This window comes from Palaemon carinicauda, chromosome 6 (assembly GCF_036898095.1).
Source record: "Palaemon carinicauda isolate YSFRI2023 chromosome 6, ASM3689809v2, whole genome shotgun sequence".
Lineage (NCBI taxonomy): Eukaryota > Metazoa > Arthropoda > Malacostraca > Decapoda > Palaemonidae > Palaemon > Palaemon carinicauda.
Genome location: NC_090730.1, coordinates 113,384,836 through 113,408,036, shown reverse-complemented (window position 1 = coordinate 113,408,036; position 23,201 = coordinate 113,384,836). Strand labels below are relative to the sequence as shown.

The following is a 23,201-nucleotide window of genomic DNA, read 5'->3' as shown; positions in this document are numbered from 1 at the left end:
TCAGACACTACTGTAGGAATTTCTGGCAAAAGAGCCTGTGGCGAACAAATTTTTCCAACGATGAAAGATTCCCAGAAGACGTTCCACTGATGTGCCAGTAAACGTTGAACTGTTAGAAAGGGTCATGCAACCTCCCCGAGTCTGTTGATATGATCATCTATCATAGATTCTCACTGCTGCCGTATCTATCAACATTCCCAGATACTCTGCCCTTCTCTAGGGCTTGAGACAAGACTCTTTCAATTGACAATGATCCATAAATCATTGTAAAAGGCTAGGAGTCTGTCTCAATCCTGAAGCAACTGTTTTCTTAAAGATGACATGACCAGCCAATTGTCAAGATACCTCAAACGACGAAATCGGTTTGAATTAGTCCTGGCTGAGACTAGCGAGAGCACTCAAGTAAACGCCTGTGGAGTGGTGGATAGTCTGAAGAACAAGACTTTGAAGTGATGTACCATTCCATCTAGGATGAAGCTGAGGTACTTCCTGTTTGATCGATAGACAGGCACTTGAAAAGACTATGTACACATGACATGTGGTTTGGCCCTTAAAGCTAGCTTGTTGCATATACAGATGATGCTACTCTCTTTGCATCAATTCCATCTCCTAAATGATCTGTTGTTGCTGAATCCTTCAATAAATATCTATCTAAAATTAGTGCATGGTGCAATTTATGGGGCATGGAGTTAAACACTAACAAAACTCAAAGTATGAATGTAAGTAGGTCGAGGAAAGTGGCTCTTTAACATCCAGATCTCTGCAGCAATGATAATGTTTCTTTACTCTGCGTGACTCTTTTAAAATCTTATGTGTGATTCTTTATAGCAAGTTTACCTTTGAGATTACATTCGGTCGGTCTCTTCTTCAATTGCACATAAAATTGATTTATTGAGAAAATCTTTTAAGATTTTCAGTGATAAATCTATTGTGAAGAAGTGTTTTAATTCTTTAATTCTGCCTTGTTTAGAGCATTATTCTTGTGTATGGTCTTCAGCTGCTGAATTTCATCTTAAAATGTGATACTTGGTATACAGTTAACTCTAATAGTCACACCTTCTCCATCATGAGACTAAAAACTATACAGTATTGTAGAAGTTTTTTTTCCTGCTGTGACCAGATTTTGGAAGGATCTTCTTAATCAGGTAGTTTAATCAGTAGAATGTTGAATGTTCTTATGCTGAGCATGCTGACATGTGTCTTTTTATAGTTTATATATGAAAGATCTATTTTAATGTTGTTACTGTTCTTAAAGTGTTTTATTTTGATTGTTCATTACTTCTTTAACGGCTTAAAGGTTTAAAGGCCACTCATGAATGGCAGAGGCAAGGGACAGTGACATTGCCCTAGCAAGCAGGACAATGCCTTAGAGATTGATGATATATATACATGATCAGTGCTCAAGCCCATCTCCACCCAGCTAGGAACAGGGAGGGCCAGACTTTGACTGCTGATGACTCAGCAGGTAGACCTATAGGCTCCCCCAAACTGGCCCCATCCTTAGATAATAAGAATGGTGAGGTTACAGCCACTTAATGAGCGAACGAGTTTGAGCAAGACTTAAACTCGTCTGGCAATCACCAGCGAGGGACGTTACCAATAGCCCACCACAACCATAGTTTATCTATTTTCTTTCCTCATTGGTCTATGTTTTTCTATTGGAGCCCTTGGGCTTATAGCTTAGCTAATAATAATAATAATAATAATAATAATAATAATAATAATAATAATAATAACAACAGGGTCCTCCCCATGGGCCTCATCAGACTCCTCTTCCGCAGGGAGGACTGGTGGAGGCACAGCAACAGAAGACTTGTGGGCTTTGGCAGAGGCCAGCACAAGCAGAAGTTTATCCATAGATGGGGTACAATCAATCCCTATTGAAAGTGAAAACCTAGAAAGATCCATATTTCCATCATGATTGTCAACAGTAATTACAGCAGGGGGAGATGGTTGAGAGAGAGGCAGGGGTGTATTGTCCCCACTAGGGGAGGACCATACACCCACTTTCTTATAACCATTCCTGAAGGGGAGGGACAGACTCCTGTACTGCATGTGTATCACACATGCTCGTACACTAATTGTATTTCTGGTTTTAGTATATTGTCATTATCGCTCTCCCCTGATACACCTTCTCTCAGTTATCACCTAACTGTCCACTCGTTCACTGGTGACTACCAGCTCCCTTCGGCCCTGCCCCTCACGGCTGTGTCTTACTCTCTGATGATGCCACCTTCTGACACTTACTCTTCTATCAATGCCCCACCCCTAAAACTATTGTCCTTTGCCAGCGGAGAAGCGTTCGCCTGGTTCCTCGTTGTCAATGACCTTTGATGTCAGAATACCAGATAACTCTTAATCAATCAATCAATCAATCGGCTGGTTCCAGCGTGCTGAAATTCAGTTTTGCATCAAATGTCTGACTTAGTCAAGCACCAAAGTAGATTACGTTCTCTCAGCAATCCTCGAGGACACTTTCCCGAAAATCTCTGATCGGCTGTGCGAGCAAGGAGACATGCCAATAACATACGATGCCCTCAAATCATACCTCCTGGAGCATTATTCACCATTACTGGACGCCCGCATAGCGAAACTTTTTCAGCTCTCTCAACAACCGTTGGGGAACCAAATGGCTTCTCTTGCCCTCAGGAAAATGACCAGTATCACTCGCCTGCAACCTGACACACATAGCTGTCCTTATGAAGTGAATCTACTTCGTGCCCTTTGGGTATGGCTCCTACCCGAACCTATAAGTGCTACCATCCCGGATGTCGATATTTTGCCTTTGAAGGACCTGAAGACCAAAGTCGATCCCCTTATTGACAGCCACTTCACCACCTTCCAAACGTCCATCAACGCCTCCACTCCTGACAAATTGGAGAACTATTCATCATCGACTGAAGCTAATGTAAATGCGGTTGGGCACAGACACCCACCCTGTGATGGGCCGGAGTGGAGACAAAGCCGCCCACCACCCACATATACCACCCCTCGCTTATGCCCCAACCACCGACCTCACCAGCCACTTACTGACACCCATTGGTTGCAGTTATGCTACTACCACTCCAAATTCGGTGCTGTTGCGAAGAAATTTGTGAATGGTTGTCAGTGGCCAAAAAACGTGTAAGTAGGCCTTCGCTTGCAGCAGTGGCCTCCCCTGTCACTAATCTTTTCTTTTTACATGCTACAGGTACAGGAATGTAATTTTTGGCAGACATGGGTGCTTGCCATTCTCTTCTGCCAAGGCCACTCTCCAGGACACAACATAGTCTGTCTATGTCTGCTGACATCTGCCTGGTAGCTGCCAACGGATCTACGATACCCACCCATGGTTATGAAACCCTCTCATTATCATTTGGAAGCACCAAGTATATTTGGAAGTTTCTCGTTGTTAGCTTCACATTGCCAATCCTCGGTGAGGATTTCCTTTCACACTTCCATTTTCTGGTCGACGTAGTTCACTGACAATTAGTCAACGCGGATTTGTACTTCTCGACGCCTCTCCAACTCGCCCTTCCAACCTCGCTCTCCACATCAGCGCACCCAAGGATGTCTAAGCTCACCTCCTCACATCGTACCTGGAAGTTTTCCATACAGAACTTTGTCAAACGCCCATGGTTCCCGCAAAACATGGTATTTATCACCATATCAAGACAACGGGGCCACCAGTGTTAACCAGATTTACACGTCTGGCACCCGATTGTTTGGCAGCCGCTAAATGAGCTTTAGCTGAAATGAAAGAAATGGGCCTTTGCCAAAAGGCATCAAGCATATGGTCATCACCCTTACACATAGTCCTGAAGAAAGATTGATCTATGCATCTGTGCGGGAATTACAGGTGCCTGAACATGCAGACAGAACTGGATCACAACCCTTTCCCAAACATCGCCGACGTGACCTCCTACTTGCACAAAGCGAAGATTTTTCTCCATGCTCAACCTCCTGAAGGGGTATTATCAGGTGCCCATGAACCTAGAAAACATCCCCAAGACTGTCATCACCAACCCCTTTGGTACATACCCCTTCAATTATTCCTGTTTTGGCCATCGTAATGCTTGGGCCACTTTTCAACGTCTCACGGATGGTATCTTAGGGGACCTCCCCTTCTGTGTATGTTACATGGACGGCATACTTTTGTTCTCTTCCTCCAAAGAGGAACACCTCCGTCATCTAAGCATCGTGCTTGACCGCCTACAACAGAACTGCCTTATAATCTGGTATGACAAGTGTACCTTTGGTGCCAATGAGGTATCATTCTTAGGGCACTGCATTACTACTGAAAGAGTCAATCCCCTCCCTAAGAAGGTAACAGCCGTTCAGAACTTCTCCACGCCCTCGACCATCAAAACACTGCAAGAATTCTTGGGCTTGATTATCTATTATCACCGTTTCCTGCCAGCCATCGCTGCCACTCTCGTCCCCCTCTATGCCTCCCTCAAGGGCAAGCCAAAAGACCTGATGTGCGGTCCCCTTCAAGAAGTGGCCTGCTGCAACGCAAAAAAGGCCTTATCAACCGCTGCTGCTCTCACTTTTCCCGTGCCCATGCACCTCTCCTTCTCTCCACCGATGCCAACGACGTCGCTTTTGGGGCAGTCCTCGAGCAGTTGGTCAACGGCTCGCCCAGGCCATTGGCCTTCTTCAGTAAAAAACTGTCCAAGGCAGAATACAGCTACTCTACCTCCGACCGCAAATTGCTGGTGGTGCACTAGGCTGTCTGTCACGTTTGCCATTTCTTGGAAGTTACACCCTTCGTGATTTGCACGAACCACAAGCCTCTGGTGCACGCCTTCACTCATCAGTCCGACGCCTGGTTCGCCCTTCTATGCCAACATCTCTCCACCGTGGCTGAATACAATTGTACCCTTCAGCTCGTCCCTGGGAAAATGAATCACGTTGCCAATGTCTTGTCAAGAAAAGCATTTGTTGCCATTCACCTGGGATTGGATTACAATGCCTTGGTAGAAGCCTAATGAAAAGATTCAGAATATCAAGTATGCTCGACATTCTGTACATCCCTCCGTGGGGAGGATGTCCTACTTGACGACTCCCACGCCATCCTCCTCTATGACGTTAGTACTGGTAGACCTAGACCGTGGCTTTTCACATCTCTCGCACTATTCTACTGGACAGCCCCTGAAGAGAAAGTTCATTTGGCATGGCATTACTAAGAATGCTAATGATTGGGTCCATGACTGTACTTCATGCCAAACCTTAAAAGTACATCGACACACAGATTCAGGAGTGGGTACCTTTCCTCAACCTCAGTGGTACTTTGCCCACATTCACTTTGGTGTTGTAGGTCCCCTAGCCACATCACAGGACATCGATACCTGCTTACCGTCATCGACTCTTCTATTCGTTGGCCTGAAGCCATTCCCATGGAAACTGCAACCTCCGCCTCGTGTACATCTGTCTTACTCTCAGGATGTAGAGTGAGATTTGGTATCCCTGAGCAAATTACTTCCGACAGGGGTACCACCTTCAACTCTCAATTGTGGACATCATTAGTGAATCTCCTGGGTATCACCTTTTCATCAGACAACGGCATACAACCCCGCTGCCAACGGTATGGCTTAAGGTTTTCACCGTAACCTCAAAGCAGCTTTGATGTCCCACTGTAAGGACCCCAACTGGTTTAGCCAGCTAGTCTAATTCCTCCTGGGACTAAGGACCACTCCTAAAGATGCCCTGGATGTTTCGATGGGTAGAATGGTGTATGGCAACCCGTTGGTCATCCCTGCAAAATATTTTCCATCTGCAACCTCCTCTGACAATCTCCAGCACCTACATCACGTTGTAGAAAAATTTATTCCATGCAGCCAGACTTACAAGCTCCCAACTAAGAAACACATACCGACAGATCTGCACACGGCAATGCATGTTATCCTGCACAACAACAGTAGCAAACCACCGTTGATGCCCCTTTATGCGTCCCTTTTCCTCATGATACGTCGTGCACCAAAAACATTCATCCTCAACATGCATTGCAAAGAAGATTTGGTGTCCACTGATTGACTAAAACCTGCATATCTCCTTCCAGATGACCCATCTATAGTACTCCTCTCAAGAGCAGAGTGGCATATTTCACATGTATGTTTTTCTCGGGGGTGGGGGGGGGAGCAATGTACCGCACGTGTATCAGACACGCTCGAACACTAACAGTATTTCTGTTTGTTGTATATTGTCGTTATCACTTTCCCCTTGCACTGATAACTTGTTAATCTGTTTGAATTTTTGTGACCTTTTTTTTCACTGAAACTGTTGATATAAAAGCTCTCTGTCTGTTGAAATAAAGTTATTTGCATTTACGCTGTTTCTCAGGTATCACCTAACTTCCCACTCGCACACTTTCTTTTCTTAAAGATTCTCTTTCCCCAGAGGATGAATCCTGGGAAGAAACCACAGGGGAAACAGCAAGCTTTGTTCTCAAAGAAGGCAAAAAAAGCTAAAGAGCTTCTTTGGTATCAGGTTAGGAGTACCCTCTGATGCCAATGAATTTACTTTATACTCTTTTTTTTTTTTCTTCTTAGATAACTCCACCCACTGCAATGGAGGCCACTCTCTGCACTCCTCACAGGGGAATGACTGGGAAGTCATGCCCCCTTCAAAAACCAGAGAGTAAATGGGGTTCAACTCTGGCTTACTCATTTAGTGGCCACAAAGGCGGCCCTCCTTGAAAGGTTATTGCAAGGGCCAATCACACTAACTCTGAAAAAGAGAGAAAAAGCAAGAAGTCAAAAGCAATTACGTCAGTGATTCAGCAGTGAACTTATGTGCTTTGCTGTAACCAAAGTCAAAGTGTGGGTTGCTCTACCTGTAGGGTGGGTAAGGCTTACCTGCAACCCGTTAGCCAGCCATGTTTGACTTCTTAAAAATCTAACTGCTATTTCAGCTTCACCAATGTCATAATCCTCTTAAAAACGGTTTGTATTACGTGCAGGGACAATTAAGAGCAAATTCTAATTTTCATGACGAGAAAACCCATTAAGATACTATTAAATACCATATCCTAGGCCTATCTATTCATATTTTTTTCTTTTTTTGCAATGTAATCCTATTATGGGCATTTCATTGTCTGGGTACCAAGTTTGAATAATGTGTAAGAGAAAGCAAACAGATACATGCCACGTATCTAATGTAACTTCTCATTTATTTGGTGAAAATTTCTCTTTTAAACATTAGAAATTTCAAATAAATTCCTTTTAATTAAACTAGTTACTTACTTTAAGTAAGTTTTGCAGTGTTGCCACCATTAAAACTTGAAACACAATCACTCTCATACCTTTGCTTAACGAGATCATTCAACTTTCATTTACATGTACCACTTCTTGTGGTACAACTTTCTTCACAGGTAAACATCGATTCACGTTAACAATGGAATAGGATAACTTGCAACACACTTCTAAATATTTTGTAGTATTCACTTCTTTATGAGATGGCACTTTAACTTTAATGTTATCATTCACCTCAGAAAGAAATTAATTTATATTTACTTCCATGTATTTTTCACAACAGACATCTAAAGAAAACATTAAATTCTATGGGTCTTTACTGCTGCAGGCTTAGTTCTTTGCTTTATTTCACTCCCTGGTAAAGTAATGTTTTTACTTCCATACAAAGGATAGTTGTCTAAAAACTGGATGCGCCACGTTTAAATTTCATAATTGTTCACTTTCAAGTATCCATAAATATCCCTCCCTTTTGAATAAGTTAACTCACCTTTTCATTCTAAACAGCCTTATTTCTGTAAGAAATAACTCATTTTTGGAAGAAGTTGCTATGAATTTACCCATTTATACTTCGAAATATTGCTCACTTTATATCAATTCTAAAAGTCCCTTGTTATCGATGCACAGGTGAACTCTCTCCTTTCCAATCTAAATAGCTTCACCTTTGGAAGAAGTTACTATAAAATTACTTATCTATACTTCAAAATATCACTAACTTTTGAATGAGGTAAGTCGTCAATCACTTCTAAATATCAGATGCTATCAACAAGCAGATAAACTCCCCTTATTACACTAGGTTTGGACGAAAGAGATCCGTGCAGGTTGGATGCATCGGCCACCTAATAGCTGTGATGCTGACTGTGACGGTCCCGTCGTATTCTTTCATTCTGGTGATGAGGATGGTTTTTGGTATCACCATGATCGTCATGCTTCTGCCCGCTTGGAATTTGGGTGAGCATAGATATATCAAGTTTACATAATCACTACTCATTAGATGCATTCATTATTCTACGTTTTGAAGCGAACTGAATTCTTACATGTATATTCATGGAGCCTACAATTAGTGGAATCCATGGTAGTTTAGTGTCTGCAGTCCTCGGAAAATCACACTTTCTAAAATTTTTGTTTATATACATACATACATACATACATACATACATACAAAGACACGCTCAAACAAACAAATAAACACATACTATTGCCCACAAGTATTCTTACACACCTTGAATTCTTCTCAAATATATTTGATATGGTAACACTGACCCCCTTAATGTCTGGCCTCGCTCTCTTTTCACATTCTTATCCTGGATTCTTTTCCTTGATGTAATAATCTTTGAATAGTGTAATTCATCTCTTCATTCAAGTAAGCTTCTTAGACTATTGACTTTGTTAAGAGAACTGGCATTCCTTTCCTATTTCCATCTAGCTCTCCTTCCTCTCTACTACCTGCTCTTCATCCCTCCATCTATCCCACTGCTCCTTCCCTCACTCCTTTTCTCTCTCCCATTTTTCCTCTCCACTTCCCTGCTCCTTCTCTCTTTCCTTCTCTCTGTCTCCCCTTTCCCCTACTCCTTTCTTCCCTCCTTTTCTCTTTCCACCTTGCTCCCCCCCTCTCTCTCTCTCTCTCTCTCTCTCTCTCTCTCTCTCTCTCTCTCTCTCTCTCTCTCTTTTCAGCAGTCACTGATTTCCAAATATTTTCTTCATGTTTTCTGTCCCATCTTACCATCCCCTTTTGGTTTTGCTATCGGCGTGTCTGTATGGTTTTAGCTACCTAACTTGCCGTAAAACAAAAGCACACTTAATTTTAAATCCCTCCCTCCCTACACCTTTTTCAGTTCGCCGTTTCCTCATTCTCCTCTCTCAGTATTGGTCTCTTACAATTTCTATCCTTGGAACCTTGCGTGTGAGAGCTGGAATCTGACACCATGCTTCCTTTCTGGGGGTCGGGGCTTGGCATATTGTTACTCCCTCGGAGTCCCTCCACGAAATTGTACAGGGGAATGGTTAGGTGTCTCGTGAGACTCCCAAAAAACAATCTTCCTGTGCTTTTATACAACCAATACTCTCTTGTTGAAATGGTATTATTCATAGTTTAGTGTTAACTACATTTCAAGTCGCTAGAGGGCCATAACAAAGAAGTTGATTTTGAAGTGACACAGCTCCATGAAGAGAGAGAGAGAGAGAGAGAGAGAGAGAGAGAGAGAGAGAGAGAGAGAGAGAGAGAGAGAGAGAGAGAGTTGGACATTAATTGTCCACAAATGCCCAAGGCTGAACAGGCTCCACCCCGTTTGTGTTGATGGTGACGAGAGTTATTAGACTTTGATTAGCGGAATAATAAAGATTAAGAGTAAATGTGGAGTGCATCATAGTGATAGACAAAAAGCCTTGATCTTATGACCCGACATGTGCAAATATTACTTAGTAATATCAGAGAAAAATGTTAATACATCATGGCTAATTTACTGGTGGGACGGAAACGGTTAAAATGTATAAAAGCAGAGAAATATGTCTTCTCACAAGAGAAATAGCTCGAAAGTGATACAGATTGGAGAGAGAGAGAGAGAGAGAGAGAGAGAGAGAGAGAGAGAGAGATCTGCTTATTCACTATGAGCTGAGGATAAACAAATATGATATTGATTTAGATCATAGAGTGTGTCACATTACAGGTGTGTGAGGCTCGTGATGGTAACATGAATCTTTCACATTGTAACAGGAGTAAAATCGCCTACAGTATTATTTTGTCCGTGAGCATTGGATACATTTAGGGCACCATTAATGTTGGGTCTCAGTAGCACTATGTGTGAGTAGTGCTATGAATAAAGTTGTGGTTAAGCCGGTGAGATAAAAGTCCAAAAAGCCTAAACAAACTAGAACAACTGAGGCAGTTGCTACTTCAGAAAGTGAGAGTGAAAAATCTGTGGGATGCAGCCGGCTGGATCATGGAGGTAAGCAAGAACAACAAATTCAGTACATTTGGTCAAGAGATTATCATCCAATTGAGACTGATTGAGTGAGATCTATTACTGGCGTGCTGCAATAAAGATCAGATTCACGCGGACAGAAACGCAGATGTATAGAGTACATTGATGACGAAAAATGTAACTTGTAAAATACCCAAAGTGTATTTCGTAAATTACCAATTCTATCGAGATATTTTTGAGACTTTGAAGTGGCTACACATATGATTAGAAAGAGAAAAGACCATACAGATCTAGCAGCTTTTGGCATAAGTCCCTGCAAATGGGCCACCAATTAAAGCTACTAAAGAAATACGCATTATAAGCTTATATGATGGAAGAGAACATGTTATGAAGGATTATTATCATATGAAAATTCAGGTCAGAGTCTGTTCTCAGTGTTGCAATGGGCACATACAAAGACTGCAATAGCTTCACACCCCACAGTGCCATCCTACCAACGGGTAATAAAACAATCACTCGGAAACATATCAGGTGGCGGGCGAACCCCATTCATGCAGATACTGTATTTGATTATTGACAACCAACCATTAGTAGATGTCTTGATGGTTATACAAATTATCATACATAGCTTACTAAGAGAACATGTCTGTGTTGCTATCAAAATCGTGGACAGGAGGTATCCATGAGAATTACATGGTCAGCAGATGAGGTGAAGGGGGATAACATGTACCGGTAGGGTTGGAAAAAAGGGCCCGAACGTGTCTCATCCAGTAGTTTCGGCATTATTATTGCTGATAAATCTACTGTTACTGCTACTGCCAGACAAAAGAAGGAAGAGGGGACAGAGCTCGTAGAAGCAGTGTGATGCAATAAAAGGCAATGCGTCTTCTCCTGGTAACAACTGCAGTCAACGAGGCAGTGAATATTCCAAGCCAGAAGAGAGGAGTGGGGTCACCTGCCCAGGGGGCCGAGGTGCTTCTCTCGAGATCCCTGACTTTAACACTGGGATACTAGGGAGAAAGACAGCAGGATTAGATGGTTTTTAAATTTAATATATATATATATATATATATATATATATATATATATATATATATATATATATATATATATATATATATGTTACGAGTCCCATTTCGACTGGTGCCTTTGTATCTGTATTTGGACGTGTTTTACCATTATTTTTAATGTAAAATTCTTTTCCATATTTCTTTCCAGACCTCTAATAAAGATTCAGAAAATAAAAAGGGCGAGGATAAGAAACAGCACTCGCAACCAGAAACTTAAAATTATGCAAAACATCCTTTTCACACAATATTTAGGGTTAAAGACAATAATTGTTGCCAGTACATTATGTTGCCTACCTTTTGAACGAGGCCTGTGATATTCTATCTCCGGTATAGTTGGTGGCTTTACCCTAAAATAAGGTTACGGATTCCTCCCTATTCATAACTAAAGACAGTTAAGGGAAGACATGAAAGCCTACCTATAGAATGACCTGTGCACACCTAGTCTGTGATCAGGGCCATCTATTGCCGACTCGCCCAACTAATTTGCTAATTGTTCAAATATTACTTTGACAGTAGACCAATAATTAGTCTATTTTTTTTATCTCATGATATATGTTTGTATTAAATCATATTGATAATCAAACTACCTATAATCTTTTACGTCGCTTCTTTATTTATTTTCTCGTTAGCAGAGGACGCTCTTTCTTTACACTGGGCGATGAATTAATACAAAATCCAATATATATATATATGAAATATTTATCATTGTTGTTAAACACGCTTTTAGCATATGGCTAATCCTAAGACTTTACACACATTTAAAAACTGCTAGTTGAGGTTAGACTGTGCATTTAATGTATATATGCTATCGAAAATATAACTTGCAGATGAGCAAGACACACATCCGAAATTGGACCTGTACGTAAGACTAAACTAGGAGGGGAGAAGATTAGTGGTGGATGGTCTAGTATTATATAGGTTTATTAAGAGTTACATTTTACTAATAGTAATACCATATAGAAATATGGCCAGAAAAGATGCTTTGATTTGTTTTTTGCATTTTATGTAATTTTTGTTGCTTGAGGTTTAAGTTTGTGCCTACATTAGTAAAATGCTCTTAGCCTCTGTAAGCCATATTTCAATGTATAATCTCGGACTTTGATAAAGTACACATGTTCTGCAAGTTATAATCATATATACATTCAATATACAACTCTACCTTAATTTTGCATTGATAAATGTAAGAAAAAATGCACCATTTATTGGCAGTTTATTCTTAAGGAGCCATATATTCAGCACTGGCTACTTGTTTTACATATGGTGACGGCATTGCTCTGATTGTTTTTAATACTTGAGTCAGCGTTACCAGTTTGTGAGATCCTAAATTCACAAGAGAAGGATGGAAATATAATATATGAACTTAAAGGGAAAAAAAAACCTGTAGCCCATTTTTTCCAATACTAAATTGTATTCTGTTCATGGTGTAGCATAGACTTGTATCAAGCCTGATAAAAATCAAGCCTGATAAAAAAAACATTATAAGTTTGAAAAGAACACCAGGGGAAATTTTCCATCTGCCAACAGTGACTTGACTAAGTAATTAACAGACGACAATCGCACGAAATCCCACGCCATCTGTGGCTAATACCCCCTACTAAATCTGACAAATGCTTGCAATGCAGAAATCCAAGCAAAGTTCCTGTCTTCCCTTTACTGTCTTCGGTTCATATCCAACTACGATATAATGATAATTACCTTAAATGAAATATTATAACTGCCTGGTTACAAGCGTTCATAAGGCAACTAACAACAAGGAAGAATATCGTATGACCAAGTATTACAGGGTTATTCCAATTACCTAATTAATTGCTTTGCTCACAATTTAACATTGTCTCCTTGCTCCTTTGTTCTGGTAGGAGGTAGGCTACATATTGCATTATGCACGTAAGCCACAGGTTTGAGAATTTTGGCATTACTTTTATTATCAAATTAACCACCAAGTTCAAATCAGGAATATACATATACAGAATATATTAGAATATTATGGTGAGGAAGGACACATCCAAATCTGGATGGCCACATACTGTACAGGCACCGAATATTTTCCCCATGACATCCTATTCCTCAACTTAATTTCAACTCAAATCCCAATGGAGCTTCAACCAGTATAATACATCAATGACGACATTCCGTCATTGTTAACAGTTAAATTCTCTCATCTCCTTACAAAGCATGAAAGCTAGCAAAGCCTTTCTATATGAATATTCCTAGCGTCTGCTTCAGTAAACGTTCAAAGCAGAGACTAGGTAGTCTTCCTAGTCTGTATCATCATTTATTGAAAATAAACATAGCCTACCGTTCCCAATGACTATTCAAGTGAGGTGACACCAATGTCCAGCTGAAAGTAAGATAAGGGCGTATGCAGTCCGACAGGTAGGCCTTGGCCTTCCGTTCAAACACTTTTTGAAAGATGGCTATTCTCACGGTCCTCCACAGGAAGTATGAAGGTGTCTGACACAAATTATTATTGGATCCTGTTGTCTTCTAATGGTTTCCCATAAGTTTAAAACAAGACTCTTAAACAAGTGAAAAGGGGTCTAAGACCGAAGAAAACTCGTCCTGGTCTCAGTGATATATACAATGCAGTTACCAGTCTATTTACAAACTCTGATAACCAATAGCAGTGCAGTCAATTACCACCCAATAAGCATGAATAAAGAAAGAACGAACCATATGGGATAGTAACCTATAAATGACACTGGAACAACATACAGTATAAATTTTAAATTCCAAAATCATTATAATAAATTAAGATAAAATGATTTCTCTCCCTATATATATATATATATATATATATATATATATATATATATATATATATATATATATATCTATATATATAAATATATATATATATATATATATATATATATATATATATATAAATATATACATAGATATGAATATATACAGTATATATATATATATATATATATATATATATATATATATATATATATATATATATCTATATAGACAATTATATATATGCATATATATATATATATATATATATATATATATATATATATATATATATTTGTGTGTGTATATATATACGTGTGTGTGTGTCTGTGTTATATGCAAACAATGACCTAGTTTCTCTGACTATGGCATTATGCCTAGGCAACATTTCTATGCAGTATGATATATCATGGAGCATGATAGGGGCCTGAGATTTCTCCGACTGACCTTGTCCTTTTCTCAATGCAGCACTGGAGGTGACACCGTCTCGTCATCGAAGCCTGGTGGGGATGCTTCTGGGTCTCCCTTACTCCTTCTTTGTGGCTGGCAACGCTTCAATCGCTTACTTCGTCAGAACGTGGCAGTATCTGCTCCTGGCGGGAGTCTCTCCTGGACTCCTACTCTTTCCTCTCGCCATGTGAGTCAAGGGCACCAGCTGCATTCATTATAAATCTTAGAGAGGAAAGGAAGAGGTTTTACATGAATTGAGAAATGATGAAGGAAATATGAACAAAATTGAGTAACCAAATAAGCATAATGAGTTTAAGTAACTTGGCATTTTATATGAATATAATAGGCGTCTGATGTGAGTTAAATGTGTATGATATATATATATATATATATATATATATATATATATATATATATATATATATATCTATCTATCTATCTATATATATATACATATATATATATATATATATATATATATATATATATATATATATATATATATATATATATGCTTCTGTTTTAGCATAAAGAATGCCTTACCAATTCTCTTGTGAAATCCAATACACATTTTTCGTAAATGTTTAAATTCAAGGAACTAAAAAACTTGGCCACAAAAATAATGGTTATAGAAATTGGTAAAATTCAGGTACATTGACGAGTCTCCAAGATGGTTGATACAGAAGCAGCAGCAAGAGAAAGCAACTAAAGTACTGAAGAATGCAGTCAAGTTCAACAATGTGAAACTCAGAGAGCCAGTTGACGTCACCGTAAAAAAATTGATTGAGGTTAGTAATATTTTTTTGTCAGTTTTGTGTATGCATACTTCCGTGTATACATAGCCACATACACACACACACACACACACACATATATATATATATATATATATATATATATATATATATATATATATATATATGTTTAAGTAATTGGGATATTGGGAGTTAAATGGCAGAACAGGATTAGAAATGAAACTATAATAGAGATTTTCGAGTACCATATGTGGATGAGATCATGATGAGGGGTAGATGGAGATGGTTTGGGCATGCTCTTCGCACTCCCCAAGAAAGATTAGTTCACCAACATTTAACTGGGCTCTACAAGACGCTAGAAGAGTTGGAAGACCCAGGCCTACATGGCTCAGGACTATAAAACACAAAGTAGGAGATGATGAATAGAGAAGTATTGAATTAAAAGCTCATGACAGAGACGACTGGCGAAATCTAACCGAGGCTCTTTGCGTCAATAGGCGTAGGAAGAGATGATGATAATGACGATATATATATATATATATATATATATATATATATATATATATATATACATATATATATGTATATATATATATATATATATATATATATATATATATATATATATATATATATATATATATATATATATCATCAGCCGTAACTAGTCCTCTGCAGGACAAAGGCACCAGACATTTTAGAATATCTTTTACTTCAGATTGCTCTCGTAACCATGCCGCTCTTTTTCTGTCTCTTATTGTTATTCCCACCATTATTCTTTCCATAGCTCTTTGAGTTGTAACTAGCATATGTTCTAAGTCTTTAGTAAGGCTACAAGTTGCTCATGCATAAGTTAATACAGGTAAAACCATCTGATTAAATATTTTTCTTTTCAGAGAAAGTGCCATTATATTTTTCACAATCTCCTTTCGGTTACCAAAAGATCTCCATCACATGCTTATCCTTCATTTAATTTCGGTCTCGTGCCTTGGAGAAACACTTAGTGTCTGTCCTAATTAGGTATATTCATTAACAATTTCTAGATGTTCATTCATAACCCTTATTTGTTGTCTGCATTTTCAATGAACATTATTTTAGTTTTCTTCATATTGATTTTCAGTTCTAAATTTCTGGTTTCTCCATTCAAATCTCAATCATATTTTGCAATTCCTTCCATGATTCACTAAATAGAACTATGACATCTGCAAATCTTAAGTTGTTAAGGTATTCCCCATTAATGTTAATTCCTACATTTTCCCAATCAAGATTTTAAAAAGCCCTATGGGCATACTGTGAATAATATAGGAGAGATGGAGTCTCCCTTTCTAACGACTTTCTTAATTGGAATTTTCTCACTGTCTTTATGTATTTTGAGGATTGCTGTACTTCCTGTATACATATCTTCAAGTGTTCTAACATAAGATTCATCTATTCCTTATCTTTAAAGGGCTTTCATTACTGCTGAAGATTTGACAGAATCAAAAGCTTTCTCATGGTCTATAAATGCCATATATAGTGGTTTGTCATACTCTTGATTTTTCCATTAGCTTGTAAATTACATGGATATGGTCAGTTGTTGAATACCTACTTCTAAAGCCTCCCAGCTCTCTTGGTTGATAAAAGTCTAGCTGTCTCTCTATTTGGCCTAATATAGTCTTTATAAATATTATATATATTACAGAGAGTAAGCTTACTGTGCGATATTTTTTCAAATCTTTTGTGTCCTATTTTATGAATTAGAAAAAAGTACACACACATACACACACACACATACACACACACATATACTGTATATATATATATATATATATATATATATATATATATATATATATATATATATATATATATAGAGAGAGAGAGAGAGAGAGAGAGAGAGAGAGAGAGAGAGAGAGAGAGAGAGAGAGAGAGAGAGACTTGAAAGTATTTCGGATACATAGATATCTATTATTTTTGGTCATTAACATTTCTTCATTCCAGGCAACCAAAACGTCTGAAGAATTATCTGGATGCAAAAATGTGCTTTTAAGAACCAAACTACAAAAGTTACTCGAGTACATTCGATCTCCTGCTATGATGGTCATCCTGATCCTGTCTCCTATGTTGTGGTTCCTCCAATCCTTCCTATACCTGAGCATTGCTATCAATGCAAATAATTTTACGACGTAAGTAGAGGTATGAAAGAAGTTTCTCAAATTATAAGTGACAGAGTCACATATTCTTCCACTATCCTATGTATTAATTCTTTGAAAATGGCCTTTATGTTCTTTATGGCACAGGGAGGGGGGGGGGGAATATGATTAACTAACTGTTAATTTTATCTCCCGGTTCAGTATCAGACAGAAATGGCAAAAAATGTGAGAATGTCAGTAATCACTAAGCATATTTTTACGGTGTGGATTCCAACCAATCATTCCCTAATATGTTGTCTGCATCGGTAGCTATGTGGTCACACCAAGACGCCGTCTATAGGCAAAATAAATGGATTTTTATAGGAAATGGAAACATTGCCCATAGTAATTCTGTGTGCATTGTGAAAATTCTTTTCACACTATATTTTAGTAACCCCTCCTCTTTTATTATCTGTGTAACCATTTTCTATACCCATATTTTTGCTATCATTTTTCTTAATGATCGTTTTCTCATTCTCTCCATTCATCAAACAACAAATATTAATTTCTGTTCATGTGTTAATCCTCCTCTTTAACTATCTTAATTTTCAACACCTTATTGTTCTCCAGATCATTTGATTTCATTACCTTAAGCTCATCGTAAATAGTTGTTAACAAAAGCACTTATTGGTTATATCAGAGTCAATACAAATATTGACTCTGGGTTATATTTGACGAGTTGTTGACGATCCCTGTACAATACATATTGCCCATAGATCGTACTGGAAGTTCCACATAAATAACCAACAATAGATGAACCGAGCCCACGTACGTGTGGACAACCGCCATCTTGCTCCGGTAACTTATCAAGTTCGTTCAGTTCTCACTATTGATTACTGTTTGTTTTCTGCAGTTTTTGCTGCCCTTGTCTGCATCAACAAACGTACAGTGTCATCAAGACAACTAATATTATATTACGGCATAAACACAGAGAATCAAACTCACAAAAACATTTATATATATATATATATATATATATATATATGTATATATATATATATATATATATATATATATATATATATATATATATATACATATATATATATATATATATATATATATATATATATATATATATATACATCATGGTCCCATGTTTGGGCACAACAAATATAAATTATATATTACGGCTGGTAAGCTACACAACCTCTCGAGTTCCAAACTCACCAGTTTGTTTTTACATAAATCTGTTATATTTGAATAATACCCGAACTCTGAGAATATTATATAACTCCCAGACAGCAATATATAAAAACACTGAATATCCAAAGGTCTCTTAAGTACACTCAAAACAAAACTGGGTAGTTATTATTAAGAAATTTACAAAACAACCTCTCACTTCGATTCTTTAACAGGGATACGAAAAAGTACTGTAACAAACACTGGTGATCGAAACATTACATTTTGAAAGAATTTACATAAAAAATAAATCACTCGAAATATTAATTCTGAGCAAAACTTAGATTAAGACAAAAAAATTTTTACACTGAAAATTATATAATCACTTGTTTCACTGGAAATTAAATCTTACACCAATATTTAGTCCAGAACGCTTATGAAAATAGTTAACCTTTAACACTTTAAAGATTAATCTCTTGAAGAAATCACGTAAAGTAACTGATAAACTTACGAAATTTAGCTCACACGAAGTAACCAGATAGTGATACAAATATACTTTATGTTTCTTACTTGTACAGGGAAAGTTTCAATAATTTATATCAAACCTGCAGGCATAATGACACAATAAATTGAATCACCTATAAAGTCTAACGTAACACTTCAACACACTACAAACGATATATTTTGTATTTAAACTTATACACTTTGGAGAGGACACTCTCGAGGGACTTGAGAGAAGGAGGATGAACTTTGGCTCTTTCACAGGACAGGCTGTTTCTCCTCTGCCCTACGCATCCCTACGGGCACATAAATATTGAATTAGTGACTTCTAGACTATTCTAGGTCAGGAGTCTAAAAGCTTGGGGGCTGGCTCAGCAACGCCAAAGTTACCATTGATTATCTATCAGGCGCCTACTAAAGCAATAGCGAGACGACTCTCTCTCAGCTAGCTCAGTCCCCTTTGTCCTAAAACAATAAAAAAAAGATAAAGACTAACGCTGGGGTTTTCGAGAACATTCCGAAACACGTGACAGACATAAGAATTTCGCATTTTCTCACAAACATGATGCAATACCATAAGCCCTCGTTCATACCTCATATAGTTCTTACTGCATAGTTTATCGAGATTACGTAAGACTTCTTAGCAAAATATGTGAAATAAAAATTTAATTCTTAAAAATGAAGTACTTTTACATATACTGATTTGAATGAAGAATACAATGAAATTAACGACGAAAGTCTTACATAATTTACATACCAAACTTATACCTACATGAGAGGAACTCACCTTATGAACTGGCTATTCACCTCTTAAATACACATATGAAATATATAAATAAATTATTTACTCTACACTACACCAGCTTCGTAAGATAGCTCCCCCAAAAAGGTTATTTATTCCGGGCCTGAATCGATTGATTCAGCCCGAGATAAATAATCTGCAACCCCATTATCTTAACCTGATATATGCTTTACATTAATACAATATGTGCTGCAAACATAATGACCATAATGATTCACGTCATGACTCTAGTGTCCGCAAGAGGCAAGCTCCAAGGGTTGCTGCTTCGGAAATCACACTAAGATTTAAAGAAGACTTGTGATATTAGCAGAGCACATGGATAATCGTTGATTCACGTAAAGGAATTAGGAGGAGGAAATGGAAATCCTATTGAGAAAATGGACAAAGGTCATCAAAGAAGCAAATTAAAAAAGGAAGAGGATAAGAGATCAAAGAAGGAATTCGAGGTGAAGACTGCAGTAAAGCCATAGAATTAAAAGATGGTAAAAGACTGCAAATTTTGTGAATGAAGTTATCATTTGGCAAGGACATCTATCTTCCATATGACCAAGTATGCAAAAGCTGCCGAGAAAAAGGGACACTTTGCTGTAAAACGTAAAGCACCAGTGGTGAATGAACACGAGAAAAGGTGGCAGTCTGCTATGAAACGAAAATGTGACTCAAGGTCATATGCAATAATGTCAGTAACTCCAACATAAAATATTTGCATGACCCCGGTGCAGCGTTCAACTGTATTAACACGATCTGTCCACAGACACCAACTGAAGCAAAATACAAATAAATCTCTACACGTGGAACAATGCAGAAGAAAAATGCCATCAAAAGGTAGAACTCCTTATAATTAATCCTAAAACTAAGAAAGATCATACAGTGTTATTTTCTGCTGTCGGCAATCACCGGCAATTACTCCTTGATGCGGATACCCGTAAGAAAATGGGGTTTGTGACGTTAAATGAAGAAAACTTTCAAGTAGCTCACGTCGAAGTAAATGACGAGGTGGGGATCTTGGTAAAGTGATTTTGACTGTCGACCCAACAATGATCCCTTGCAGTAATATCATATTTCAATTCTTATTATTCTTAAATATTTTCATTAGGTTATAAATTTGTTGTTGAAAATATCAATGACTCATTACGCTTTCAATATTATGCATATTAGCTCGTGTGAAGTATCAAGTAATCAAATGAGAAGCTAGAGCTGAAATCGAAAATTCTCCAAAAAAATATTTAGTCGCTGATAAAGAAGGATGCAGGCGAGACAAAGTAAGATTGAATTTACCTATGTCAATGCACAATTCTTTATCGACAGAGCTAAGGGTGATTTGTAAGTCAAATAGTACGTTTGGTATGAAGTGTCGGGCTTGTCTGACTGAAGTTTTTATTCTGTAAACTGAAATATTGAAGGAGGCAAGTTTAACTGCCCCCACCCCCAACAATATTGGAAACATTATCGATAGGATAATGTTTCCATCATTGTTTGTTTATCACCAGTATCATCTACACCATTTAATTCAAAATTATGTAATTCACATCTGATTTCATAATTACTTCTGTAGAAGAAAGTTTCGTGAAAAAGTTGAAGACATTTTCCCAGACGTTTTCCACGTTTTTAAACTTTTTGTTTATGAGAAATTATATTAATTCCCCAATTCATAGACATGTGCTTTTAAGCTGACCTACACAAACATTAAAATCTTTGCGTTCTTTGTCCTTTTAACGAAGTTCTACAGTATATTTATAATTTCAATTGTATTCCCTTGATCACCTTCCAAGTAATTTCCACCAACTTTCTATTTATTTCCAAATACAAGTATGAGTTTTTCATTCCAACTTTCCCATTATTAATCATTCTAGAATAGTGGTAAACGACCAAGATACACATATATATATTTTTTGCACGGTAAATAAATCAAATGCAATGCATAACAGCAGTGTATATAATTGATGGAAAAATCTCCAATCTTCAACTATTACATTTGATCTTTTCACCGCCACAGGTCGGGTCCATTCCTGTACGTGGCTCTGACAGGGCTCATGGATGGGTCAGCTATTATCTTGAGTACTCCTTTGGCAACTCGACTAGGGAGGAGGGTTATGATCTTCGCAGGAATGTTTGGAGGTGGCGTGTGCTTTTTATTGGAGCTCCTTATACCCTCCGGTAAGATTGAAAGTATATAATTCAGTGGGCAGAACGCTAATTTTGTCAAGGATTTTCCTTTAAATTCCTTCGTTTCTATGTTGGCCTACAAGAGAATAAAGTATCGGGTTATATATAGACCATGTTGTGTTGACCTGGATGAGGAAGGGCAGGGTTATCTAATGCATCTTTAAATGGTGAGTCTTTGTGTCCTATGATTTTTAACATGTCTTTACCTACTTTTTCAGTAGGAAAGATTTTTCTCAAGCCATTATAAATGAAAATACTTGATCAAAATAGCTCTGGCCTTTTTCGAGCAAAAATCTTACGACACTTGAATCATATAGGTCTAACACTTTATGGTGGTTGTCTATTAACTTTTATCATTATGTAGTTCATAAAACGTGATTCATCTTAATGACCTAGCCCGCATGATATTTATGATATTGGGTCGTAGGCACGAATCCTTAAATTCACACCGGCCATACTATGTCTTTCAATACTGTACCTCAATAGCTGCTAATCTTAAATTAATTTCAAGGATTTTCACCAAAATTCAATTTCATGTCTAATCTTTCATTCTAGGGTATGACTGGGCTAGATGGATTTTGGTCATGGTTGGGTTCCTGCTTGTTGGTGGCTCATTCCAGGTAAGGTATCTTTCATTCATACTTACTTAGACAAAATTGAGAAAGAAAATTAGAAAAGGCATTTCTGAAGGACAACAAAACAATGACTAAAACATCACGTGTGTCTAATATTCTAACCAAAATATTGCATATCACTTACTTTGGCTTTACTGACATTAACTATTTGAGCGTGAGTCCAAATTCATAGTCTTACAACACCCAAGATAAATTTTTGTCAAAGATTTCGTCGACAGAAATCTGTTTACTACCGATTATAATTTTTTTTTCAACTTTTTTATATTATAGAGCATTAGTCCGTCAAAGAACAAATTATTGCAGTAAATAGATTATAGATAAAATTTATTTACTAGGAAACGAATGACAATTTGTTTTACTGAACTGCCTTAAGATCTTTATAAATATTTCTGAGTCACACACACGCAAGTGCACGCGCGCGCGCGCGCGCGCGCACACACACACACACACACACACACACACATATATATATATATATATATATATATATATATATATATATATATATATATCCTACCATCACCAATAAGCAGTGGCCAAAATGTTGATGTAAAACTGGCCAAACCCAGACATGAATACAACAACAGTGGAACAACTGCCCGAGGTGCTGGGGGTGCTAAAAACCTCTGGACTA

At 37.7% G+C, this 23,201-nt stretch overlaps 1 protein-coding gene across 2 annotated transcripts in view; it reads left to right on the top strand.

The window, feature by feature from the left end:
* The window catches only part of LOC137642161 (organic cation transporter protein-like), a 72,717-nt gene that overhangs the window by 43,033 nt on the left and 6,483 nt on the right, over positions 1-23,201 (top strand). For both annotated transcript variants that reach the window (XM_068374698.1, XM_068374697.1), the window contains exons 6-11: positions 8,026-8,180; positions 14,434-14,602; positions 15,065-15,203; positions 17,151-17,335; positions 21,763-21,923; positions 22,488-22,552. In XM_068374698.1, coding sequence (XP_068230799.1) covers positions 8,026-8,180; positions 14,434-14,602; positions 15,065-15,203; positions 17,151-17,335; positions 21,763-21,923; positions 22,488-22,552 — 874 coding nt within the window. The remainder of the gene's footprint in view (positions 1-8,025; positions 8,181-14,433; positions 14,603-15,064; positions 15,204-17,150; positions 17,336-21,762; positions 21,924-22,487; positions 22,553-23,201) is intronic.